The sequence below is a fragment of the Tursiops truncatus genome, chromosome 10 (genome assembly GCF_011762595.2).
Source record: "Tursiops truncatus isolate mTurTru1 chromosome 10, mTurTru1.mat.Y, whole genome shotgun sequence".
Taxonomy (NCBI): domain Eukaryota; kingdom Metazoa; phylum Chordata; class Mammalia; order Artiodactyla; family Delphinidae; genus Tursiops; species Tursiops truncatus.
Window position 1 is genome coordinate 101,265,955 of NC_047043.1, and position 26,094 is coordinate 101,292,048.

The window sequence follows — 26,094 nt, forward strand, 5'->3', positions numbered from 1 at the left end:
CGTCACCCGAGGGGGACTGTGCCACGCCCGCTCCCAGGCCGACCAGGCCGTCTTCCTCAAAACTGGGCCTGCCCAGCACCGAACGGGCACCCGGCCTGGCAGTGACGAGCCTGGCGGCCCACGACCCCGACGCACGGAGCCTCCCTCCCTCTTTCTGTTCCCGTCACCAGGCACCAACGCAGGCAGAGTCCCTGCCGGTGCTGACGAGGAGGTACAAAGGCACCGTCCCCAGAGGCAGCTGCGTTCTCCTGGAGAGAAAGGGAGGCTAACTCTTTGCTGGGCGCTCGCTTCACGCCAGGCCCTTGCACGCGTGGTCGCGTCAGCTCCCCACCAACTCCGTTAAAGAAGCGACGGGTTCCGGGGGTGGGGGAGGGGTGTGACTGGTCTGCGGCCGGGCCGAGGCAGCAGCACCTGCTCAGTACATCAGATCCAGAGCCAGCTCTTTCCACCGTGTCCAGCTGCCTTGACCCTGCATCTATACAGCAATAAAAAGGCAATTTTCAAAGGGGGGCCAATAAGCATTTCGGCAGCTGAGGGAGAGTCTTGGCTATCAGACGCTGTTTAGACGGCAGGAGAGAGGCCTGGGTTTGGGTCAGCACACGTGGGCAGCCATCGGATTTCCCCAGGCGAGGGCCCGCTCGGCCTCTGCTGCAGGAAGAACCTCTGTTCCTTGAGCAGCCTGGGAGCGGAGTGGGGGGCAGGGGGCAGCAGAGCTGGCCGAGCGGCTGGCTGGACCGCAGCATTGCTTCCTCCAGGAGTTGGGGGGCCTAGCCTGCCGGATGGCGAGGAACCCGTGCTGACCAGAGGCAGTCGCAGGCCGGCCCGCACCTGGTGCCCCGGGCACGTCTAACAAGCCATCAGCAGTGGAGCGGGGAGAGCTGGGAGCCGGCAGGCAGTGCCGCTTCAGACTTCAAAGCCGGCCAGCGCTCCTGGTGGCGTCTGCGTGTTTACCCTTGGTTGGGCAGAGGCCACAGGCTCCTCTGGCCATGCCCTCAGGCCTTCTCTGTCCGGCGCCAGTGGATGCCAGGCCCAGGGTGGCCGGCACGCCCGGCCTGACCCCACCACGGGGGAGAGAAAGGTGCAGCCGTCTGGTAGCCCGGGCCGCCGCGCCGCGAGGGAAGTCCAAGTGAACAGCACCGAGCCCGGCGCTCTGCGCTAGCACTTCACACACAGCGGCCTCCCCCCCTTCTACCGCCCTGAGCGGTGGGGAGCACGGCCCCCATTTTTCCAGCAAGGAAACTGAGGGGAAGAGACTCAGCCAACGCCTGGCCTGCAGGGGCCCGTCCAGCGGGCCTGGAGCCCATGCACACTGGGTCCCTGTGGCCTCGGCGGGAGACCTGCCATGCCCAGTCCTCTGCTCGCCCCCGCCTGGGTCCCCTGGCAGCCCCCGCCCAGCCCGCCGGCCTGCCTGTGCCCACCAGGCCTTGGGCCCACCATGCGCGTGAGGGCGCAGTGCCGTCCTCATCCCGGTGGCCTGGAGAGGTGAGTGAGTGGGAGTTGGCGCAACACCTTTGTTTTCTAGTGATGTGGGTGGAACTACGCAAGCTGCCGTGGCCAGGGGGCGGTGGGGCTGCTGGGCCCGGGCTGTGGCAGCAGTCGGAGGCGTGGGGCGGTGCAGGGCATTTACTATCCCAGGTATGAGCCCTCATTTGCCCACCTCCGTCCGTGTGATTGAATGATTGATTTTTGTTTGTGTTGGGTCTTCGTTGCTGAGCGCAGGCTTTCTCTAGTTGCGGCGAGCGGGGGCTACTCTTTGTTGCGGTGCGCGGGCTTCTCATTGTCGTGGCTTCTCTTGTTGCGGAGCACGGGCTCTAGGTGTGCGGGCTTCAGTAGTTGTGGCTCGCGGGCTCAGTAGTTGCGGCACGTGGGTTCAGTAGTCGTGGCTCGTGGGCTTAGTCGCTCTGCGGCGTGTGGGATCTTCCCAGACCAGGGCTCGGACCCGTGTCCCCTGCACTGGCAGGCGGATTCTTAACCACTGCGCCACCAGGGAAGTCCCACGTCCATGTGATTTTTACAAATGAGGAAACAGGGGCCCACAGAGTGAGCAACTTAGCGGGGGCAGCCGTGTGCACCAGCTCCAGGGTGTGTATGAGGCAACACAGGAGCCCTGGCTCTGCTGGCTGGGCCGTAGGGCTATGCCCAAGCCCACGGGGCTGAGGATCCTGCATCTGGACCTGCGAGTGGGTAAGGAAGGGCGTCTTCTCATCTCCCCATGGGGCTGCAGAGGAAGGGGCGCAGGGCCTGAGCAGCCAGGGAGGATCCTGAGAAGGGAGGGGTGGGGTGGGAGGGGAACACCCGGGGGCCCAGGGGAGGGGCGAGACCAGAGGGCGTGAGCGATGGAAAACCCGGCACACCCACTGTCAGGCCCTGGACACCTCCTCCTGTCACCCGGCGCCCGCACTGACTCAGGGCTGGACCAGGAGGGGTGACCCTCCTCTGCTGCACGAGGATCAGAACCATAGCCTGCTGGGAGCCTCCAGGCAGACCCCACACGAACCTGGGCTCCCGACACTGGGGTCTCAGCACTGCTGCCCTGAGTCAGCGGAACCCGGTCGAGTCCCAGGACCACCACTGCCATGCCTGACCCCCACGAGCATGCGCCACAGGGACACAGTGAGGCCTGCGTGTTCGTCCACCCATTCACCTGTGGCCTGGTAGGCATGGGCTCCTATGCAGGGCTGCAGGCACAGATGAGGGGGTCGGGGGGCGCCCCAGGAACCACCTGCACTGACCAGGCGGGCCAGGCGGGTTCATGGCCCCCGCCTGCGTGTCAGCCTGGCTCTAACTGGCCGAGAGGACGCAGGCCACTCCCGCCTGGCTCCCTGTCTGGAGACCACAGGCGCCGGAGCCAGGTCTCCGAGGCCGTCCTGGCTGTCAGACCCGGCAGGGCGGTGGGCGGGAGGGAGGGGGAGGCTGCTTACCCGCTCTACGATGCCGTGCTTGTGCTTCAGCTTGTATACTCGCAGCCTGGGCAGGGCGCTCTCGGCGTAGTTCTTATCTTCCAGCCCGTGCAGCAGGACGCCGTGGAAGGCCAGCCGGCACGTGTTGGCGTGGATGTCCGCGTCCAGCCTGGAGCCAATCACCAGGCACAGCCGCGGGCAGGTGACGGGCTTCTCGAACTCCACGAGGGCCCACTGCTGCCGGGGGCAGCGGCCTTCGGACGCCTGGCCCACCCTCCTGTCGGCCTCCCCACCGTCCGTCTCGGCCGGCACTGAGCCCGGGCACAGGTACTGCTCCTGGAAGAGGTACTCCTGGGAGAAGTCGAAGGAGTCCAGCACGGGCTCGTGGTCGAAGCCGTCGGGGGCAGGGCTGAAGAACATCACCCGGCCCATGACCGTCTCGTGGCCCACGGTGATGTGGAACTTGGCCTTGGTCTGCAGGGATCCCCGGAAATACGGGATCTTCTCCACGGACACGAGGGCTGCATGGACCGTGTGCAGAGACTCGGGGGCGCACACCAGGCCACGCTCCAGCAGCTTGGGGTCGAACTGGGTGACACAGATGCCCAGCCGGTCCCCCTGCACAGCAGAGGTGACGGGTGTGTGGAACATCTGCATGGACTTCACCTTCCTCACCACCTGGTCGGGAGGAAGAGAGGGAGCGCTGAGGCCGAGCCTCAAGGCTGGGGGGCTCCAGCTGGAGAAGCCCCCGTCCCGGCGCTACCAACACTCACCGGCACCCGGTCGCACGCCCCTTGCATGGAGCAGGCTCCACCCTGCAAACGCGGCGCCAGGCTCACAGGGCACCCAGGCCGGGACACAGGCAGCGGTCACTGCAGCCCATCCAGCACCACCGGGGTCCCCTCTGCTGCTCCACCCCCAGGCCCCATCCCACGCTTTCTTCCCCAGCCCTCTGTTTAGGTTTGCTTCCCTGCCAGCCCCACGCCTGCCAAGCCATGCCCGGCTGCCTGGAAAGCCCAGGACAAACACCCCTGCTCTGGAAAGTCTGCCCAGACCCCCGTGGGCAGGACTTGCTGCCTCTCCTCAGCGCTGCCCCAGCCCCTCCTGGCCCACACCGCCTGCTGTGCTGTCACTGTCTGCTCTGGGCCTGCCCGCTGCCAGCCGGCGGGCTTCTCCAGGGCAGGGCGGCTCTTCATTGACCAGACACATGGTCCCCTGGGGCTGCTGGGTGGCAGGCGCTGTTCCGGGAGTGGGACAGAGCCAGCTACGTCTTCAAAGCGCTTAGCGTCCAGAAACAGCAACAACATTACAAATATATTAATATCAACAAAATTTATATTAATATAAATAAAACTGACACATAACATTTCTGTGTATAGATACATGTAAGTAATACCACCATAATCTGTATACTGTTCATGAGACGCTCCAGAGGAAACGACACATGGCGACGCTGGAGGCGGCCCGGGGGTGGGGAGAGTCGGGCTCTTTGCCGTCAGAGGCCAGGGAGATCTCTTCGGAGCCCATGTCTGAGTCGAGACCCCATCGTAAGAACCGGCTGTGCGGAGGCCAGAGAAAGTCCACTCTAAATGGGGGGACCCGCAGGTGCAAAGGCAGGGGTGGGGGGAGGCCCTGCAGTCGGGGGAGCAGGCCGGACGTCACCAGGAGCGATGGCAAAGGAGCGCCCGATCTGTTTCCAAACCATCACACCGAGCGGCACACCAGCACATTTCTGCACCCACGGTTGCTAAATCAGGAACAGACACAGAAAAGGCCCCAACAAACGTTCACAAAATGAACAAACGTCTACGCCAAGATCCACGTCGCAGTGATAAGATCAAATCTGTGCTGGGACCCCTGGTTAGCGCAGCAGAGAAACGTGAAATCGATTTCCGAAAACCTGCCGTCAAAAATCATCACACCAAAGACAGCTCTGACCTTCAGGTCGCGAGCACCCCGCCTACGAGGTCGGGCGTGCGGAGCCCCCGTTCTCTCCCCATAAAGGGGGTGCTGTGCTGACATGAGCCGCAGGAGCCCAGTCCAGCTCTGACCTTCAGGTCGCGAGCACCCCGCCTATGAAGTCGGGCGTGCGGAGCCCCCGTTCTCTCCCCATAAAGGGGGTGCTGTGCTGACATGAGCCGCAGGAGCCCAGTCCTTTCCTGGAGAGCCTGATACTTACGTGTTTGTTTAAAGACCATTAACGACCTGACCAGGAGGTCAGGGGGCAGAGAAAGTGAGAAGCACAGTGTCAAAAGCCACAGGCAAGATCAATCAAAGAGAAACATAAAACATCTCTGAAACGGTCCACAGGGGCAACGGGAAACTAAGCTTTTCAGGAACGCACCTCAGAGTAACCGGAGAACATTATCTTACACTAAGCGTCTGCCCAGCGAGGCAGGACCCAGTCATGCCTCCTCCCCCCGAGCCGGGAGCTGTCCCCTGGCCCTCAACCCCGGAGCCCCTCCAGGCCAGCTCCCTAACACGTCTGATGAAGCAATTCCTCGGCACCAGCCTCTACAAGGGTTCCCATCTCCTACAGCGTGACTTTCAAACCTTGTGGGTGGAACTGTCGTGATGAGGAAGCCCCTTTGACCAACTGAAATTCCACAGGGGATCGGTGCCACCACCCAGGGCACCCCCTCTGCTGCCCCACCAGGACTCCTGCTGGCCTGGCTCCCCCGCGAGCGCAAGCGGCCTTCCCTGGAACCTCCCGCCCCACGGCCCACTGGACAGCTCTTCGCAACGCTTAAGCCCCGGCCCGGCCCGGAGGCTTGACGTTCCCCCCCCCCCCCGCAGACACGCCTCTGAGCTTTGCCCCTGAGGCTCCTCTCCCTGGGACTACCTCCACCTGGCAAATTCCCATCCATCCCTAAACCCCAGCTCCCCAGGCACCTCCTCCCTGCCCGCTCTGGACAGAGCTGGTTGTTCTCCTCGGCTGACTCTGAACCTGACTTTCTCTGTGGTCACTGCTGGCTGACAGCTCTGTCAGTCCCTGCCTCCGTGCATTTACTGACTTAAATTAATACAAACCAAAACATTACCATCAACGGCTGTCTCGCCACGTGCTCCTCCCCCAGCCAGCTCTCCTGCCTGCCCCCCAGCCGGAGGGAACTGCTCTCTTGAATTTGGCGTGTAACATGTCTTTTCTTTTTATTGATACGTGTCTATAATTGTGTAGAGATTTACCGCATATGTAGTACATGTGTCTAGTCGATAACTTGCTTTGTTTTGTGAGATTCTGAACTTGGGAGTTGGTGCCCATGCTGCCTGCACCTGCAGCTCACCTGTCGTGACACCGTGCATCTCACGGTGCACACAGGCCCCTGTCCAGTCTCCCAACCACGAGCCCCTGGGTCGTCTCCAGTTTTCTGCTGGGTGTGGTGTGACGGGTCCCCTCCTATGCAGGAGTCCTGAGGGTGCAGGTGTGGGGACAAGGCTGCAGGACCCAGGCCTGGACGAGAGCTGCTGGGTCACAGGAGAGTGAGCGCTTGCCTCCGCCAGGTAAACTGAGCACCAGTGCACGTCCACCCAGTGGATGTGTCCGCCCAGTGGATACACGTCTTCTACACCGTTCGGCACTGTCTGACTTCTCCATTTCTGTCCATCAAATGTGTCTGTCTCTCCTCCTAGACCCTGAAGGCAGGGCCAGGCTCCACCTGCTGCTGCACCCCCAGCGCCTGGCACGGAGGGCTGCTGACAGAGCCGGTCCATGGCAGCCCCTCAGGAGGGAGAAGAGACGCGCCCCTCATGGTGAGAGCACAGCTGGCAGAGCACGAGCTCGGAGTCCAGACCCGCAGGGGCCTGAGCGGGACCCGCGTGTTCACGGGCCTCCCCTGACGGTGGCCAAGGCCTCGTGCCACCCGATGGTCCCCCCGGCCCCCAGGCCCAGGGTCAAGCAGGCGCCATTCAAAGCATGTTCTCTTCCCCACGGAGCTCACGTTCTTAGGACTGAAATAATACAGATGCCCTAAGAGGGCGCCGTGAAGAGCAGCAAGACAAATAACTGTGCAAATCAAGATTTTAGGGCCCAGACAGGAAGCTGGGAAACAGATCGACGGGGACGGGCAGCGGGGCACCACGCCATCGGCCACCAAGCTGCCCCGGATCCACGTCAGGAACACAAGATCCCACTGAGGACACTAATGAGGAGATGTGGATAGTTTCACCAGCTTAAGGGCAGGAACAACAGGCTTTCCTGTCATTTTCTAGGCAACTTCGAGAGACACTCCTGCTCAACTCCCTCACCAAATCCTCACTAAGACCCACGTGGAGGGGCCGAGGCGCCACCCACACGCCCACTCACCACGTGTCACCCAGTTTCCCTCAAGCTCCGGCCCAGGCCCTGGAACGGCCCAGGGGCGGCGGACACAGTTTTGACCTTACGGAACTGACCGCTTGCAGGTGAGGGGATGCTAATTAAACCATCAGCTAATAAAGGCAGAATCCTAAGACCACGGGGAGGTGCTGTGAGGGGGACTAACTGGGGACCTAATGACTCCTGGGTGGTCAGGGAGGGCTTCCCTGAGGAGGTGGCACTGAAGCTGAGACCAGATAGAGGAGAAGGGACCACCCGCAGGGGCTCCAGGCAGAGGAAGAGCGGAGCGGGCCCGAGGCCCCAAGGCGGGCAGGAAAAGAGGTGGCCAGGGGAGTGGGGCCAGCGCCTGCCCCATGAGGACAACACACGTCCCGGCGGTGGTGGCCCGGGGCTGAGCAGAGGGAGGACGCACTCCGATGGCCACTTGGCTGCGTGGCGCGGGGGCGGGGGGGCAGGGAACAGGAAAGGAAGGCGGGAAGCCAGCAAGGAGGATACTCGGGTTCTTTCTGCAGCAGCAGAATGGGCGGCGGAGGCCGGGGTAACGGGCACGTCCAGCATCCAGCCTGAGGGCAGCCGAGAGCTCAGAGGGCAGGAGGCGTCGGGAGACACACGAGGGGAGGGCAGGCTGCGCGGAGGAGACACGTGCTAAGTTCCTCCTGGACTGCCCTGCAGCCCCGTCCTCCTCGGAAGCACCACTTCCGTGTTCCCTGACCCTGTGTGACCCTCGTCGCCGTGCCCGTCATCAGGAGACCCAGGAGGCTCTACCTCCCACACAGGCCCAGCACCCGGGCCCCTCCGCTGCGCCCACCGCCCCCCCACCGCCGGCCCCCCTGACTGTGAGGGTCGTCGTGCCCCGCACCCTCCCTGCCTTCCAGCTCGCTCTGTAAAAGCCCACGTCCGCACTCCGACTGGGCCTCACAGTCGGCCCCTGCTGTTGCCCTGGTTTTATTTGCTACGACTGCTCCGCCCCCACCCACGTCATGTCAGTCACATGACCCTTCCTGCTCCCCAGACACGCCAGGCTCCTACCCCACAGCCTTTGCACTTGCCAGGGCCTCTGACCAGGATGCTCTTCCCCCAGAGAGCCACAATTCTCATTCCCTCATTTCCTTCCTGTCTCTGCTCAAATGTTTATCCATCCTTGACCCCCCCCCCACACCACCCTGCAACCCAGTAAGAGACAGGACCACCGCCCCCATTCCTCTGTCTTCTTTTGCTTGTTCCCTTTTATTCACAGTGCTCTCCACCCCCGACATATTACGTTATCTGCTCACTGACTCTCTCTCCCGTATGGGATGTGGCCTCCACGAGGCAGGGGCTTTGTTTTTATTTTGTTTTTCCCATTCACATCTCTAGTGCCCAGCACAGCGCCTGACAGATAGGAGACCTCACCACACATGTGTGGTGTAAACAGATGCAGCACCGTCCCTGCCCCAGGGAGCTCCAGTCCTGGCCTGGGCCCTACACATCCGCAAAGGCCCGTGGAGCTCCACACCTGCGTGGGGGGCAAGACCGGCCCCGAGGCTGGATGGGCAGTTAGAGGTTCCAGACCTCCCCCAGGGTGAGAAGCCTTCCAAGCAGGGGAGAAGCAGGGCTGAGGCTCGCCAACAGTGACAACAGAGAAGGCGGGGGGCGGGGGGAGGGATGCCGTCGAGTGGGACAGGAAGGCCTTCTGCTTGGGATCAGCAGGCCGGCCCCCCTGAGCTCGGCTCCCACGAGGGCTGGCTGCCTGCAGGGCCTCTTCCCGTCTCCCCGGCACCAGGCACTTCTGGGGAGGGAGGCTGGGCCCGAGGAGGAGGGAGGCAGGAATACATCAGGCAAGCAATGTTTCAAACTCCAGTTCGCGCTTGCTAAGCAGTTCAGCCCTTTCTGATTCACGAAGAGTTTGACCATCGTCTGGGCCGGTTATTCTTCATAAAAACGCAACGAGGTAGGTCAATATTTTCACATTCAATTTTATGGATGAAGAAAGGTTTTCGATGTCTCCAAGGTCACAGAGCAAACAGGCTGAGACTTGGGACAGTAAGTGCTGGGACGTCGGGGCAGGCCTGACATCCCGGCCTGTCTCCCGACCACCCGAGCAGAAAGCGCACCACCCTGCAGAGCTGGGCGGAGCCAGGGGCCGCGGGGTGGATGCCGCCCCACCCCCACCCCCACCTCACCCCCAGGCGCAAACCCAGAAAGGCGGTTCCAGGGAAGGAGCCCGGAGGGCAGAGGCAGGGCGCCCAGCCCCTCTCTCCTGCCCTGGCCAGGCGCAGTGGACAATTTCAGGCCTGATTTCTCAGCTGCTCCGCCCCCTCTGGCCACCCTTGGCGCCTGTCTCTGGGTGGCAGGGCCCCAGCACAGGACAGGCCCTCCGTGGAGGTCTGTGACTGACCAGGTGGGAGAGCAAACAAATGCCCCATGTGCCCCCAGGCCTGACACGTGTCTTCCGAGCACCTGCACTGTGGTTTCCAGCACCTGGAGCGCTTGGCAGGACGCTGGGCTCACGATGACCGGGGCTCTTTCCGAGGCCAATGAACAGCGGCCTAGAAGTGACCCGAGGTGGGGTTCACCAGGCATCCGTCTCGGCTCTCCAGAGCAGTGTGCGTGCAAGAGCGGGGACCCAGCCACGGGACGGAGACCTCACGATTTCACCATTGGCCAACACAGAAGGCAGAGGAGAGACACATCTGCCGAATGCTCACCAAGTGCTAAGCTGGTCCTTACCGTTCGCCCAACAACTGTCCAGGTGGTAACAGTGACCGCGGTTTACAGGCCAGGGAACTGAGGCCCAGAGGGCAAGGCACGTGCCCGCCGCATCCGGATCTGCCCATCCTGAAAGCCCCTATTCTTACACCATATCACACGCATCGACCCCACCACGGAGTGCACGGTACAGTTCACCCCACGAGCGGGCTCTCTGGCAGCGTTCCTTCTGTAGGGTAAGAAATGGATGGGCCAACACCACTGCAGCCTCCTGCAAAGGAACAGCAGGTCTGGGGATCCCGGACATCCTCCAGCATCAACAGATGCTAGAAAGAAGGGGGCTTAGCAGTCTTTCTGATGTGCAGAGATTTCTGTAATAATGGTACTGGCTGTAATGAGATTGGACCCCATTATCCGTTTTCGTTCCATTATTGAGCCTGGAAGCTCCTGGCTGTGCCAAAGGCGAGGGTCGAGGCCTTGCAACTTCATCATTACTTAATAAAATGTAAATTGGAGAGGAAAAGAAACACACGAGGTTGACACTAATAAGCTTACACCAGGATCAGTTACTTCAATTCAAAGAGGTTCAGACCGGAGGGAAAAATGAAATCAGCTTTTAAAGACCCGTCTAGGTTTGGCTCCATCAGACCCAACCAATTTGGTTTAATAAGACTTCAATTTGGCTGCTCTCATTTCTCCCTCTTCTTTGAGCTGGGCCGGCCACAGATAAGACGTCCCCCGCCTAATGCGTTAATTGCATCTTGCACAAAAAAGCCAAACTCGGGATGCTGCTCGGGGAGGAAGCGGCGTGAGCTGTGGAGGCGGCAGGAGTGGGGAGCAGATGGGCCCTGGGGACTCGGTTCCCACCCGCTTATTTTTTTAGAGAAATGACAACCATTCAGAAAGGTACAGGGAGTCAAGTGATGAAGTAACTACCTGTGTTCCCACCACTGGAATGGACCTCTGTGAGCCTGTCACTTGTACTTTGTCTTGATGTCCAGTTGAAGGCCCCAGTCCTGTCCCCGGCCTCACCTCACCTGGAGTAATCACCTTCATTGTGTCCTCATGTGTCCCACTGGACACATTTACAGCCCCGTGTGCACCCTGGATAGGACCGATTGCTATTTTATACAACGGCGCCCTATTACTGTTTAATTCAAATACTTGTCTTCTTCCTCTGTATCGTGGTTTCGACATCTGTTCATATCGGGAGACATATCTGTACACAGATCTATCTCTGTATATACGTCTGTATATTTACGTAGACACTGAGCTATCCGTTCGTACAATCTACCCAGGTCACTCTTTCTGGCTGCTGCATAGTACTTCTTTACATGAAAACACCACCTTTTATTTATCTGCGCCCTGACTGATGGACACGTGGGCCGCTGTGAACGATGCTGCGGTGGCCGTTTCTGTAGCGTCAGCCCACACGCGCACACGGAGCGTCCCCGAGCAGGTGTCGGGACAGAAAACTGTGGTGTGCAGAGCACAGCTTCAGTCTCACTAGGGCTTCCCAGCTGCCAGCTCGCAGCCTTCCAGCGGTGCTGAGAAAGGCCTCCTCTCGGACGGCACCTGCCCCGGCACCGGCACCGCAGGCCCCTTAACTGCTGCCCAGCCGTCAGATCACCAGGACAGCAGCTCCTCGGGGTCCTGCTGCCGCCACTTCACCCCAAGGCGGAGTGGTGAAAGCCCCTCTGCACTGCGACCCTGCCAGGCCCAGCGGCCTCCAGGGCGTGCTCCCGGAGGGTGACACACCGCACGAGGTCGGGCCAGGCCCCTCTGTCCTGGCTCTGCTCCTGGGCCCACTGCCCCCTGGGCACCAGGGCCAGGAACTGGGCCCTAGCAGCACGGGCCACTCTCCTCCCGCCCGGCCTTGTCTTGGGGGACGGTGCTGGCTGCTCAGAGGTGGGCTCTGTTCCACGCAAACATCCCACTGGGGCCTAACTAAAGCCAACTACTCCCTGGGGAGGAGGAGAGCTGAGGAGACCTTCCTCTCCGGCGTCCCTGCGTAGAAATGAGAAACACCCCCTAAGAGAAGGAGGAGGGTCTTCAGAAGCCTGGGGACCCATAGACCGAGCTCCAGGGTCAGAGATGGCGTGGGGCTCTGCGTGGCTACGTGTCTATCTTCTCCGGGAGGCCCGCCCTGCCCCAAGCGCCCGGCCAGGCTGCGTTTCCAGTGGCCAGTCACCCCTGGGCCCAGCGTGCACCTTGCCCACCTCCCCAGTCACGCCCCACACCAGTCCAGGTCCCTGCCCAGGGTCCCGGAGCCCCGACAGTGCTCCTCACGGCCTCATCGTCATTCCCACCACGTGCCCGCGCGTCTGGCTCCCTTCTGGGGGGCTCCCGCGCCAGGCGGACAGCGGCCCGTGGGCAGGCTGGGTCATTCTGCTCACCGCCGGCCCCCCTCTCGATACCTGCCATGTGGTGGGCACCCGGGGAGGAAGGGGACGGATTCAGTTTCTACCGCTCGGCCCAGCGAAGGCCCCACCCCTCCACCGCGACCTCACAAACTAACCCTGGTTATTAACCACCCAGTCCTGCAACGATGAAAAACCGTAAAAGTGACAAGGGGCCTGCCAGGAAGCGTTACGTTCCTCCCCCAGCCGCCCTCCACGTATTTGTCATCCCATAAAACTTTAAATTGAATTACGCCAATGCCTGATTCTTCTGTTCTCCATACGACTGGGGCTTTAATTGTTTTTAACGACATTCTTGGGCTTTTTGGGGGGTAAGGAATCCTTGGGAGGTGCGCCAAGGGGGCCAGCTCTGTCCCGGGGCTGAGCCCGGAGAAGCTGTGGCCGGAGCAGCAAACACGGCCACACCTGGGCCTCGGAGAACCAACCGGGCGGCCTGGATCCCAGGTGGACAGAAGGGGCCCGAGGTCCCAAGGGCTGGGCTCCTCGGCCCGTCCCCGCCGCGCCCCCCGGGCCCCGCTCCTGGGTGGGCGCCGCCTCTGCTCACGCGCTGAGCTGGGGGTAAGTTCTGTAAGTGTTTCTGAGCCTCAGTGTTGTCACCAGTAGAGCGGCTCATACCCCTGGCCCAGATGTCGTGGCAATGTAAGCAGCCTGTGTCCACATCTGCGGAGGTCCGGGGAGCGCAGGTCCTCGGGGGGCGCGGCGGCCCAAGCTCAGCCCCTGGCTCCATCCTCATCCTTCAAGGGCTTGCAGCCCGTCAGTGGCAAATCCCAGAGCATCTTCCCGTCCACTGGGCTTCACTTCTCGCTCAGATTCCCCAAGAGGGCCCCTTCCCCATGTTTCTGCCGGGCCACCTGCCTTGTACAGAGCCCGGGCGAGACGCCGCCGGTCTTCAGCCCATGGGGCTCCAGGGGTCCAGCGTCATCCCTCTGGCGCCCGGCCCAGCCTCCTCCCGCGTCAGTGCAGGGCTCTCCCAGCGCTCACCTGGGCCCGGCACCCTCCACCCTCTGCTCCCACAAGCGCGCCAGGCCACGTGCCTTCCTGTTCACCTCGCACGTGGGCATTCGTCAAGTCCGGTTTTCAAAGTCATCACCCACATTCCCTCAACTGGGTTTAACTCAACACATTCTTGTAGCACCTGCTCCGAGGCAGGCCTTACACTTGACCCTGGGAGCATGTGGGGCAGATACAAGTGCCACTTAGGACAGCTGTTATGCCGTGAGAGAGGGGTCAGGGGGCCAGGAGAGGAGGTGACATCTGAACTGGGTTTAAGGACAATGCCATGCAAATGAGACCAGGAGAGTGTCAGAAATGAAAGAGCAACTTCTCCTTCTGGGTCCCTCTCCCCCTTCCCCGGGCCTTCCTTCAGGGAAAGCTCCTGGTGTCACAGTGCAGGAAGGAGCCCAAACACCTACAGGAAACCTGCATTTTCCAACTGGTCCCGGAGCCCAGCTGTCCCGAAAGACGTCAGGAAGTGCTCCCGCCTTTCCTGATGGCGGAGGAGAGCAGGTGCAGGATGCTGCCTGCCGGGAGCACAGAATTTCTTCCACGTCCCAAGTTTTAAGATTCATGGAAATCTTCGTGTTCTACACCACAACAGATCCATGTTTGTTTGAAAATAAAAATCAGGTTTGGAATTAACTGCCCTTTCGAAAACTGACACTGCAGGAAACTGACCTGCTGGCCCTGGGCTGCCAGTCCCTGGCGCGAGGTGGCATTCACCCTGAACCCCTGCCGCAGAAAACTGCACCCAGCAGGCGCGCTGGTTCCAGTGCTGCAGGTCGGTAACAAAGGTCAGGGGCGCTCATTCCTGCTTCCCACGCCCAGGCCAAGCTCTAAAGTCCCCAGCCACACATAACCCCAGCCAGAGCCAGCAAAGCAGACAGGCTGGGCTGCGGCACAGAGAAGGCCCTGTGGCTCTGCTGAGCTCGGCCCTGGAGAAGCCACCTGCAGGGGAGAGCTCCGAGGAGCCAGGTGACCAGAGGTGCTCAAAGGAGACTCGGCCTCGGCCAGAAGATTGGCCTTCCACACCCCAGAGATCTTTCCAAAGGTACAGGCAAAGCTCGGGGCTGACTAACGTCTTCCTGGAAACCTGGAGAGATTTCTCAAATCTGAATTATTCCTGCGTGTGGGCCACCAACATATCTGCCTGCTGTGTGGGGCTGAGAGGAGCTCTTCCCCCAAAGCTGTGAGGAATCTATAAGCTCTGGCCCAGAAAGTAGGTTGAGATGTCAATATTAATACTATCTGGAAAGTTCAGGAGTTGTAGTTGAGATTAATGAAAATGACTTTAGACACGTAAGCAAGAACTTCGAATGTGAAAAAGTGAAGGAAATAAGCGGCCCCAGCGTGGGTGGAGAGTCAGATGGAGCTTCCCGTCAAGGCGACAGCTGTAAGGACAGCTGTGGACAGGCAACGGACAAGCGGAGGTGGAGGCAGGGCGGAAGCGGGGTCCAAGCCCCACTCTGCCCGCTCCAGACCCAAGCCCCCCTCCGACCCCGTGGCCCAGCACCGCCTGCCCCGGCTCCAAGCCGACCGCTGAGGTCCACTCCAGTCTCTGCCCCGCAGCTTGGCCACTGCGCTCTGTCTCAAGAGCCTGTGGTCTGCAGACACTCTAACGCGCTAACCAGTGGGCCGTCCACCAAGCCAAGCCATTCAGGCGACTGGGGACCTGCCACGTGCAACTGACGAGCGGCCCCCTCTTCGTGTCCTCAGGACCCCCACTGCTCTGCCCGCTGACTCCGCAGCCTCAGCTGAGGCTCCACGGCCCTGGGCCGCCTTCCAAGACTGCCCAGGCTCCCAGGGCCTCTCCCAGGGCCTACTCCGCCGCCGTCACCACCATCACCTCCACGCCCCGCCCCCCAGCGCTGACACGCAGGGAGCACCTACTGTACACCCCGGGCAGTGTTCCAACAGGCTCACGTACGTCAGCCAGCTCAATCCCCGCAGCGCCCCTGAGGGTCCGTCCTACTGTGACCCGCGCTGTCCAGGGGACCTGACTGGGGCCCAAGGTCACCCAGCTCAGCAGTGGTGGGGCCAGGATGCAGACCCTGCCGGGGGAGCTCTGGGCCAGGGCTCTCTGAGAACACGCAGCTCTTGATTCTTTGTATCCTGCCCCCAGGGGAGGGGACCTGGTACATCCTCGGTGGCAAAAACCGCTGAACGAACGTGTGACTGAGGGCAAGGGGGCGCGCCTCTGTGTGGCGCAGCGGTTACAAAGCAGGTCCTGGAGTCAGACTTCCTGGTTCAAATCCCTCGAGTTATCCTGCGACCTTGGGCAAGGGGCTTAACCTCTCTCTCTTTCCTCAAATGGAAAACGCCCCTGCCTCACCAGGCAGTTGCGAGGATTACGCTGGGTAATCTGTGTGGAACAGTTTGCATGGCATCAAAACGCTAGAAACTGTTCAATAAAGATTAGTGATCAACACGATTACTGTTACTATTTCATCATCAACAGAAACGAGACGTGCATCCTGGCCCCATCGGGGTTACCGCGACAATGAGATTATGAGGCGTGCGGGCACCCAGCCAGCGCCCGGCGTGAGAAGAGGCTTGAAGGCCCAGCTTCCCCAAAGGTGAGGGACGAGGGGTTGCAAACTTTTCTGTAAAAGGCCAGACAGCAACTGCTTCAGGCTCTGCAGGCCCTACAGCCTCTGTCGCCAGCTACTCAGCTTTGCTGTCGTGGCATGAAAGAAGCTGCGGACATACAGCGTCATGTAGAAAAACAGCCTGCGGGCAGCAGCTTGCCGAACCTGCTGAGCTCCGAGGCCCGGCTCCTGTGAGCTGAGCCGCCTGGAACAGAAACAGCAGCCCCGTGGCTGCAGCAGCCAGACACGCCTCGGTCAGATCAATCTGTGCCCGATCCGGGCCGCCAGGCGCCGCGGGTGCTGCCTGAGCCGCCGCGGCGGCACGGCCGAATGCCCCGCAGAGCAGGCTGCCGTCCACAGGCCTCCCGTGGCGGCCGCCTCTGAGCACCTTCTCAGCTTGGGCACACGGCACGGGCAAGACCTGGCCCTGCAGCCCGGGGGGAGGACCGCCGTGCGAGCAGAACAGGGCGTGACCTGCAGGTCCAGTCTCCTCATCTGTATCCTGGACACAAGAATAACACCACGTCTTGTAAAGCGGAGAGAGAAGAACGCACGCGCAGGCCCTGGTTGGGTGCTGCAGTGATTACTATTCCTACCGGTCTCCTAGGAAGCAGCAGCGGAGGGAAATCCACTTGAGATGACTTTCAGAAGCTTAAGGGCATAAGCTTCGTGCAAAGTCTGTTTGGGGTAGAACGGGTAACACACAGGCCAACGTGACTCATGTTATATCGCAAATAAAAATCGGCCCATGAATATACATAATCCTCAAGGTAATTCTCCCAATCTCGCGACGGTAATGGAGCCACCCTCGCTCACTGAGGCATGAATATTTACCGTCCTCTGGCTTTACTGCTCTCGATCTGGGTTCAATTTTGCAAATTAAAATGAGGGCTGTGTGGATAGAGAGATTACAGGAGAGCCCCCTGAAGCCTGCTGTCCCCAGAGAGGGAGCCAGGCGGGGGAGTTGCTCCTTCCCGCTGGCCTGGTACCTCTGCCTGGAGGGTCAGGAGCAAGAGAAAAGGGGGCGAGGGGTCGCGGGGCGGTCAGGACCCTGGGAAACACGCGGTGCAGCAGTCCCAACGGCGCTGAAGACGGAAGCATGTTTCCGGGTGGGAAAGGTGTGCCAATGCCCAGAGGCCTCTCTTTTGGACGGCTGAGGAGTTTCTGAGCAGGCAAAGGAGCAAGGGCTTCAGGAGCTGACAGACCTAGGCTCACACCCTGGCCAGGGCCTGGAGCTGGGGCGTGTCATTTCACCTCTCTGGGCCTCAGCGGCTTCACCTGGAAAGTGGGGATAAATACTGCCTCCCTCCCAGGCCCATGTGAGAATCTGGAGCCGGGTAGGCAAGGTGCCTACAGGGCGGGACACGGGAGGGGTCTGCAGCTCCACAGGCAAGGACCAGGATGGCTTGACGGGGCAGTGATGCCGGCCAAGGGGCGACACAGACCTGCAGAGTGGGAGCGACTCCCGCTTGGGGCAATCCTGGTGCAGCCTGGCAACCGTCCAGCTGGGCTTACTAACTGTCTGTGGGGAGGCCAGGGGAGATCCTGACACTCTAGCCAGGTCTTGCTGGTAGAAGCGAGCACCCTTCTGCTGTCCTGGGTGACAGGGCAAGGGGAGCAGGAGACGGAGTGGACGGCGGGGATGAAGGGTGCTGTGACGGGTGGCTCAGGGACCCTGCTGGCGGCCTGCAAATGTGGGGCACCTGTCTGCCCGTCACAAACCCGGTTCCCTAGAAACCAAAAGCCAGAGATAGAGAGTCACTTAATCTGCCCTCGAGGCTCTAAAAAACCAGCTGGAACAAAATCTGTGTGAATTTGGTCCAAAACCCCTTTGCAAGGACAGCGCTACCACTGCTGGAGCACCCATTATAACTGGCGTCAGACGAGGCCTCCCAGCAGCCCTTGCCTCGCACGGTCCCGTACTGCCGAGGAACCTGAGGCTCTCAGACTCACACAGATGGGGCTGGGCCAGGACGGCGCACCAGGCCAGACCCTCCTGCGTGCCCTGCACTCTGCGGGGTCTGAGGAGACCAGGATGCGTCGGACACAAGCTCCACCCCCACCCCCAGAGCTTCCAGCCGCTGGACAGTCCGCCCCCTCCTGTGCACCAGGTGGCAAGGGCTGCCGCAGGGAGGCGAGGAGGGCGGGGCTTGAGGAAGCAGCCACGGCTCCCACTTGGCAGGGACTCGGCTGGGGCGGGAACCCAGACGGGAGGTGACGTTTGCGCGGGGCCTCGAGGAGGTGAGAGCAGCTCAGGCAGGAGAGGGGCAAAGGCCCGGAGGCCCAGGAGGACGCACGCAGGGCGGGGAGGCGCCTGTGGGCACCAGGGACGGCCCCCGAGGCCAGAGCCGGCGGTGCAGGGCCCGGAGGTCGGGCCAGGGCTGGAGCCTCCGCCTGCCGGCCGGAGGGGCCGTGAGATGCTGCCAAGGGGGCGACGGGTGCCGACCGCGCCGTCAGCAAGGCCCCTGGGGCAGCCTGGGTGGAGGAAAGGCTGACGGGAGAAAAGACCCAGGGCAAGACGGACCCAGCCGTAGCCTTGCTCACCCACTGCGCCCAGAGCGCCTGAGACGCGGCCGCACACAGCAGGCCGCGGGGTCTGCGGAGTGAATGAAAGAACAAAAGGAGGGTCTAGACTCGGGGAAGCCTGGGTGGAGGGAAAGCACGGGCCACCAGGCTGGGAGCACGAGGACCCCAGGCCGTGTGTGCAGGGCTTGAGCGGTGCCGGTGGGGCCTGGGACCAAAGGGTTACTTGCTGCGCTCGGAAAACCCTAACCCCCAGCCTGACTAGACGTCTTCTATTTTTCTTTCTGCTTTCTTTAAGACCCCAGATGTGTCCCTACACATCAAAAGAGAGCAACGTATAAAGTTAAACTAAATCAAGGGCTTTTGTTCTTAGGCATCGTTGCTGAACTAATTATTCCTGTATGTTGTTTAATGAAATAGTGGTGCCGTATATTAAACCAGTTAACAGGACGAGCACATGAGTTACAAGGGAGGTCAGGGCTGCGATTATAAATTTAACTTTTCCTTAAGAAGAGATGAAACAAACGACCCAGCTCCCCGCTGCCGAATGTCATGGAGGGAAAATGACGGCACCGAGGGCGCCGAGGGAGGGCCGGCCGGTTCACGGAGGCTGGCGGCACCGGGCCCAGCCCCGGCTCCCCGCCCTGCTCCTCTGCACCCAGCCTCCGCGCAGGCCCAGGGCTCGCTCCTCAGCCCCCGCGTCCCTCACCCCCTGACCGCCAGGACCACGTGACACCGCACACAGGACAACCAGCCATGTCAACAGCCATCCAGAAAGCTGGAAACAGCCCTGAAAAGGCGCTCGGGGAGAAGCCGTGCAGCCACCTCCCCACGGCCAGACACGTGGGACAGTCCAAGGGTCAGGCCCAGGGGACGGCAGGTAGTGTGGCGTCCCCCTCCTGTGGACCAGAACCACTGCACGTCAAGAGGAGACACTGACACAGCAAACAGGTCCATCAGGGAACCCACCGTGCTTTTATTCCTGAGCACGCGCGCGTGTACACGCGTGCCCGTGTGTGCGTGTGTGTACGTCAAAAAGGACGTGCACATGCTCTTAACGCTGGTTCTTTCTGGAGAGCGGAATTTTAGGCAGCTTTAACTTTCAGCTTTAGGTGACAGTGTATTAATTTTTCACAAGTATGCATTTCTATTATAATCGAATAAAGCAATACGTAGATATCACTCTTCAAAGAACAGATCCACAAACAAGCGGCAATACCCCTGTGACAGAGACTAGAGTCGAGGGTGATCAGAAGGGCTGTACCCTTCCTGGCCATGCGTGAGGTGCTACAGTAAAGGTGTACTTCCTGGACCACTCGCCTAATGGAAATTACTTTAGAAAAATGTAAGAAGGAAAGCATTTAACGTAAAGATAATGTTATGAAACAACACAAGAGCAACTAACCAAGCACTTCCAAAGATACGAGGACATACTTGGGAAACAGGGACGCTAAAGGCGTCAGAACGAGTGACGCGATATTAAGTAAAAATTAAATAGAGTGATCTCCGCTATACACAGATATACAGCATATAATTAAGTGAATTAAAGAGAATTCATACAAAAGTGATTGACAGAATTATGGTCAATTTTTCCCTTTATACTTTTCTGTATTTTTCCCACTAGGTAGACACTGCTTTTATAATCAGAAAAAAAGATGTCACCAACAGAGAAGAAGAAAAGATTCCAAAGAAGTGTGTCCAAGTCAGGGCCTCCAATCCCGAGGCCCGGGTGGTGCAGGAGAGGGCTGGGCCTCGCGCCGGAGGCACAGGCGGGCTGGGGTGGCACTGCAGCCCCAGGTGAGTGCCCAGCTTCCAGAGGGGGAGCCGCGCCCTCCCGCCGGCAGGACCGCGGGGACCTCGGGCCAAAGAGAACCTCTGTCAAGTGAGGCCCGCGGCCCCGCTGCCCTCGGGAGAACGTCCTGCCCTCTGGACGCACGGAGCAGACGCTGCAGCAGCCTGCGCTTGGCCCGTGGCCCGGCTCTGCTCCCTATGACCTGCCAGCCCCGTGGCCCCGAGCACAGGCCGTGTCCTGAACGTATTCAGGATGAGCGTCCACCCCCAGGATGGCAGCCAGCGTAAGCGCTGTCCCGACTGGCAGGCCCCGGCACAGGGCGCAGGTAATAGCAGGGACGCACCGACGAGCAGGGAGCAGGGACCACGGCCCGCTCTGTGCAGGGCGCCCCACGGGCACCCACGCATCCCCACAGCGCGGGGCTGCTGCCACCATCACCGCACTTCCCAGCTGAGGAAAACGAGTCCCACTGATTTAAGTACCCACCCCAAGTCCCACAGCTGGGAGGCGGTAGCATTTTACCCAGAATCTACGACGCACCAGGTCCCTCATCAGTTCGGTCATCCCGTAGCAACGCCGTGACGGGGAAGTGATGCACAGACATGGGGACGAGACCCACGAGGCCACGTGACTTGACCAAGCCCGATTTCAACCAAGAGCCGCCCCAGTCCAAACTAATGCTCACCCCAGACCAGGCCACCTTCCCGGGGAACTCCCTCTTTGCAGAAGGGGTTAGAATTCCCTAGCAAACATGGTGAGCAGGAAAACTGTCTGAGTGTTCTTTACAGCTAAATGGTTAGGAGAGAAGAGAAGGAAAGGGAAGAGAACCACCCCCCCCAAACCCCCTTGGCCCAGAGCTCTTGCTGCGTCCTGTGACCAGAAGGCTGGGAGCCGCAGCCTCCCGCCCAGCCACGGCTGCACCTCGAGAAGTGGGGACCGCAGTGAGCTCTGCCCCAGGGATGGTGGCCCAGCTGTCTCTCAACTGCTCCTCATTAGCCGGCATTCCAGTTTTCAACAAGCAAGGACGCCCCGTCCTTCCTTGGAGGGCGCGGGCCGACCCTCTCCTAACACCGCCATTCTCCCGGTGGGTGCTCGACCAAACAAAGGCTTCCCTGTACCGGGCAGCCTGGGGACACACGGGCGGCAGGACCCCCTCCCCCGCCTTTGCGTGTGTCCGAGGCTGGCAGGTGGACAGGGCCAAACCCCAGAGAACAGAGCCTGGCCCAAGAAGGCGTGCCGCCAGGGCCCTGCCCGTCCGAGCCCACTGCAGCTCAGCGTTAAGACTCACTCCTCCGCACTTCGGTTCTGTCCTCCCAGAGGGAAAAGCTTTAGAACGGCACTGCTCTACAGGGCTGCCTGGGGTTAAATCAGAAGGAAAGATGGGCAGAAAATGCTTAGCCCCATACCTGCTGGGGAGCAGGCCTCCTTCCATCTTTTGAAAGTTCTGTCTCAGAATCTTCCCGACACAGGCCTCCTGACCGCCAGGACCGACCCTCCGAGGTGGAAGCTCTCTGCACCTGCCGTGCTCCCCTTGGGGGCCGACGGCCACGCACGAGTGCGATGGCGGCCCGGGCACCGTGCTTGGGGCTGGGACTCCAAGACGGAGCGGGCAGGGGCCTCTGGGCAAGAAGCAGAGCCAAGCAGGAGAACTGGCTCTGACTTGGGCCTCGCCGGGCTCCTCGCCGGACGCACCAACTGGAGTTTGAAGGATTTCAAAGAGTGTCTCCAAGGGCTGGGGATGGAAAGAGCACCCGACACAGAAGAGCAGCTGCACTCAAGGGCTAGGACCAGCACCTTCTCAGAACCCTGTCCCAGGGGAGAGAGGCCCAGCAGGGGACACCCACCAAGGTCACACAGGAAGAGAGCTGCCCAAGCTGGGGGAGGGGGCTGCTGGACCCCCCGACCGCCCAGGGGCTGCCAGCCGCACACCTGAGGCCATGTGTCCTGAAGGTCATGGGAACACGGCTCTGAGCTAAACTACCCCCCTCCCCGAAGAAGCCCCGTTTCCCAGCCTTTTCCCAAGCTCACTCTTTGCTGACCACCCTCCAGACTCCCGCTCTGCAGGAGAGGGGCTGCAACGAGGCTGGGAGCGCCCAGAGAGGGAACCCTGGGCACCGCAGAGGGAGAACCCATTGTACTCCCTACATGCCAAATGCTGCCCGCTTTTGAAAACTGCAGAGACCAAATTTCTGTAAAAAACTACATTTTCAGTGAATGAAGGAACCATGCAATTAAAAGGAATTGCATAGTTAATCCTTTTCTAAAACACATCACCATCCTCTTATGCGATTTTGATCTGAATCCAATTTTTAATTTTTAAAATTTTCTTAGAGGGATATCTTCTGCGTTATAAATAATCTTTGTTCAGGTGTGTTTCCAGTTAGTTCACATTGTTGTATAGTTGGTTTCCTTACCAGACACCTTTAAACATTTTTAAGCTTTACTGAGTGGGCTTTTGTCCACAAAGAGGGTTGCTTTCACGAGACCTCCCCCGGCCCCTGCCGCACCGCGGGCAACCCAGGCCAGGGGCACTGCTGCCCGGACAGGGCGAGGCACAGGGGGCACCACCCACAGTACATCTTCAGGAAAAGAAGCAGGACGAGTAGAGTAACGCAACCTCCATGAAAGACACCAGGAGGGAAGGGCGTGCTCAGCGGGAAGACGCTGCACTCCTACTCCCATGGGCCCACTGCCCTCCGGCCCCGGCTCCCCATCTGAGCCCCCAGGGAGCACAGCACAGGGCAGGGTGGAGGCCAGGGCCCCAGGGGTCACGCTAGGTGCAGCAGCCTCCCGCTCAGCCCGGGGCTTCAGAGCCAGGGGGCGGCAGGAAATGGCTCTACACGGCCCCTTACTTGCCAGGGGAAAGAAGAGAAAACACGGGAAATCCTGCGACTTTCTCCCCGGCTTTAATTACACACACAACTCCGGTGGGTCCTTGTTCCCTAACCTTGCCGAGAGGCTCATCAGACACCACGCCACAGGGCTGTTCTCAACCATGCCTGAGATGGTCTGAGAACACTGTGGCCAAAGGGCATCCAGGTGATAACGGTGACAGCTGCTTCTCCTCCTGGAAAGCTCAGATACCGAGCTCTGCCTTTGGTCCCGTTACGACTTCATTAAGCTGCACAAGGTGGACGTGGTTGGAAAACAACTGCTCCTTTGTGTTGCTTTTCAGTTTCCTTCCCGAAATGTGTCTATTTTAAATGGGTCAGTGGATGTGTCTATTTTAAATGGGTCAGTGGATGTTCAAGTAGGAAAAGGTGGCATTTGAATAAGATCCCAGAATGTGGCACCCAGCCTCCCAGCAGGCCAAGCCCAGCTGGCCAGCAGAGCCAGGACAGGGGAGCGGCCCGGCGCACTCGCCGGCACCTCTGGGACGCGCTTCTGCCCCTCCGGGGCGCGCTGGGCTGGCTGGAAGGGCGCCCTCAGGCGGCTCTGACCTTGCTGCTCGGCCTCAGCCGTAGATCTCTGCCTTCACATCCAAAACCACAAGGATCTGTGGACAGACCGATGGTCTCTGGCAGCTAAAAGTCCAGATCTGAATCCTGGTTCTGCCACTTACTGGTAGTGTGATCCTGGTCCTGAGGTTCTTCTTTGTACCTGTTCCCTGTCTGAAAACTGGGGAAGGTGCCTGGGCACGTGTGTCGCCTGTGGGGGACCCAGCAAGCGCTCAGCAAACGGCAGCCCCCCTCCCTGTCCCCCGGGTGCTGAGCCCTCTCCGCCAGGAGGGTCTTGGCCCTTGACTTCCTGCCCCGAGGTTTCTCCGTCACGCTGCCCCACGTCTCCTCTGACTGACCCAGCCTTAGGACCCGCACCCTGGGCTCCTCCCTACGAGGACCTGCCTGCCCACCCTGCGCTGTGCAAATCCGTGTCTCTGGGCTGGATCTCGCCTTTTCTGCACCCGCCACTCACGATCACCTGCAGCTGGATGGACCCTACCCTTGGGAGAAACTCAGCACCAAACACATTCATCTTCCCCCGAAGGCCCTTGCCCTCCCCATCATGACGACAGGTACCTCTCTGTCAGGACCACCCAACAGCATGCGGTCATCTGCCCCAGGTCCTCCCACGACCATGGTCCACGGTCGAGAGGGAACATGTTCACGCATCTAGGGGGCGACCGGGCGCACGGTAGGCCCTCAACATCTCCCTTTCCAGCTCGAAAGAACAGAGCCGCTGCCACGAGGGGCAAAGCGTGGGCTGGAGGAGACGCTCCACGGGCTCTGACGCCAGCGCTGTGAGATGCAACGGCCCGGGCCTCCGTTGTTCGTTTGCAAAGCAGGAAGACTCTTTTGCGGGTGAGTGTGTGGAAAGCCTAGTTCAGCACACGGCACACAGCAGGAACTCAATAAAAATGCATCTTCTCCCAATTCATGCCTCTCCCACCCCCGGGACCCAGTCCAGCCTGGGGCACACTAAGCCAGAGTGAACCTGGCCCCGGAAGGGCTGAGGTCACAGCCCGGGTGCCTTCTGGGACGGACGGACAGCCTGGCTCCTGCGGCCTGAGCGGGCAGGACCCTGGGCCATCGCGTGCCACGAAGGCAGAGCCACGCCGGAGTCTGGCTTCCAGCCCCTTCTCCCGAAGCCCCGGGTCTGAACGGCAGAGGCCTGGGTCACTGCTCGGAGCTCCGCTTTTCCAGTCGTGCTTATCTGCACATGCAAAACACGTCTGCAAACTGCTGCAAGTTCCAACTCCTTGGCGCGCTCACCCTTACCTGCTGCCCGACTGCCAAGGGAGGCCGAGGTGGGCCCAGGGCACCACTGGGACCACAAGGGGTCTGGGCCCCACGGCTTAGGGACTGAGGAGAGATGCTCCCCCAGCACGCAGCGGGCACACCCGCAACCGTCTTCATGGCCCCCCAAACAGAACAGGGTCAGGGCCCAACTCTGCAGACAGAGGAGGCCCCGAGACCCAGCAATGGCCGCATTCCTGCAGCTGCGAGTGGCGAGGCCGGGCTGCTCGCACCAGGGCCAGGCGTGTCCTGACTGTCCCCGCGCAGATAGAGCAGCTCAGTCAGTTCCTGTCTGGCCGTCCAGCCGACTGCAGTCAGGCCCTGAAGGAACGGACAGGGAGCACGGACAACCCCTTGGGATGCTTCATAAGGCCTTCCAGGCACCAGACTGGGCTTGTGGGGTTCAGGCCTTAACTCCCGGGAGCTTCTCCTTCTAGCTGGTCCCCGGAGCCCCTCTTCCTCACGGGTAGCCTGAGACATAATCGACCACCAGGACAGGGTGCAAGGAGGGCCCCTCATCTCCATGTCCCCCGCCAAGGAGCCCAGCCCCTCCCCCCACACCCAGCACCGAGGCCTCGGCCCCGGGAAACATGGACTCTGAACTGGGTGTCACTTTTCCCCAAGTCTCTGGCTCCATCTGCTGTCTCTGAATGTCACAAGGAGCTGAGGCTTGAAACAGTGTCCGGAGGGCGGCTGTGAGGCTGCACAGGCTCGGGGAGGGCCGGGCAGGGCAGGAGTGGCCCTGCGTGTGGCCAGGCCCCCATGCCCGCAGCAAAGCTGCCCTCGGTCTCGGAGAACGGGGCAGGGTAGGAGGGTGCTGGTGAGAAGACTGTTTGCTTGACCCTTGAGCCCACTGCGGTCTGGTTCCAATTAAGTACAAAAATGAGCCTAGTTACTAGGTTACCCTACTTGCTGAAACTCGTCTGAAAAGCCAGAAATCACTTCACACGGGGTGACCTGGGGTTTCATGCACGGTGCTGGGGCAGCTCTAAGGGCTGAGTAGAAAGAATGTGGGTTTTGGGATTAGAAAGTCTTGGATTGGGGGTGAATCACAGCTCACACGCTGGTCAATCGGGTAGCCCTGGAAAATCCACCTCCCTGGGTCCCACCTGGCTCGTCTATCAAAGGTCAGAAAAAGA

At 60.6% G+C, this 26,094-nt stretch overlaps 1 protein-coding gene across 24 annotated transcripts in view; it reads right to left on the bottom strand.

Annotated features, from left to right (window-relative positions):
• Nucleotides 1-26,094, bottom strand: part of EEFSEC (eukaryotic elongation factor, selenocysteine-tRNA specific) — a 207,980-nt gene that overhangs the window by 73,779 nt on the left and 108,107 nt on the right. For all 24 annotated transcript variants that reach the window (XR_012323953.1, XR_004528677.2, XR_004528675.2 and 21 more), the window contains one exon: nucleotides 2,922-3,578. Coding sequence is in view for 5 of the 24 variants with exons in the window: in XM_033865540.2 (XP_033721431.1) it covers nucleotides 2,922-3,578 (657 nt within the window). In the remaining 19 variants the exon portion in view is untranslated. The remainder of the gene's footprint in view (nucleotides 1-2,921; nucleotides 3,579-26,094) is intronic.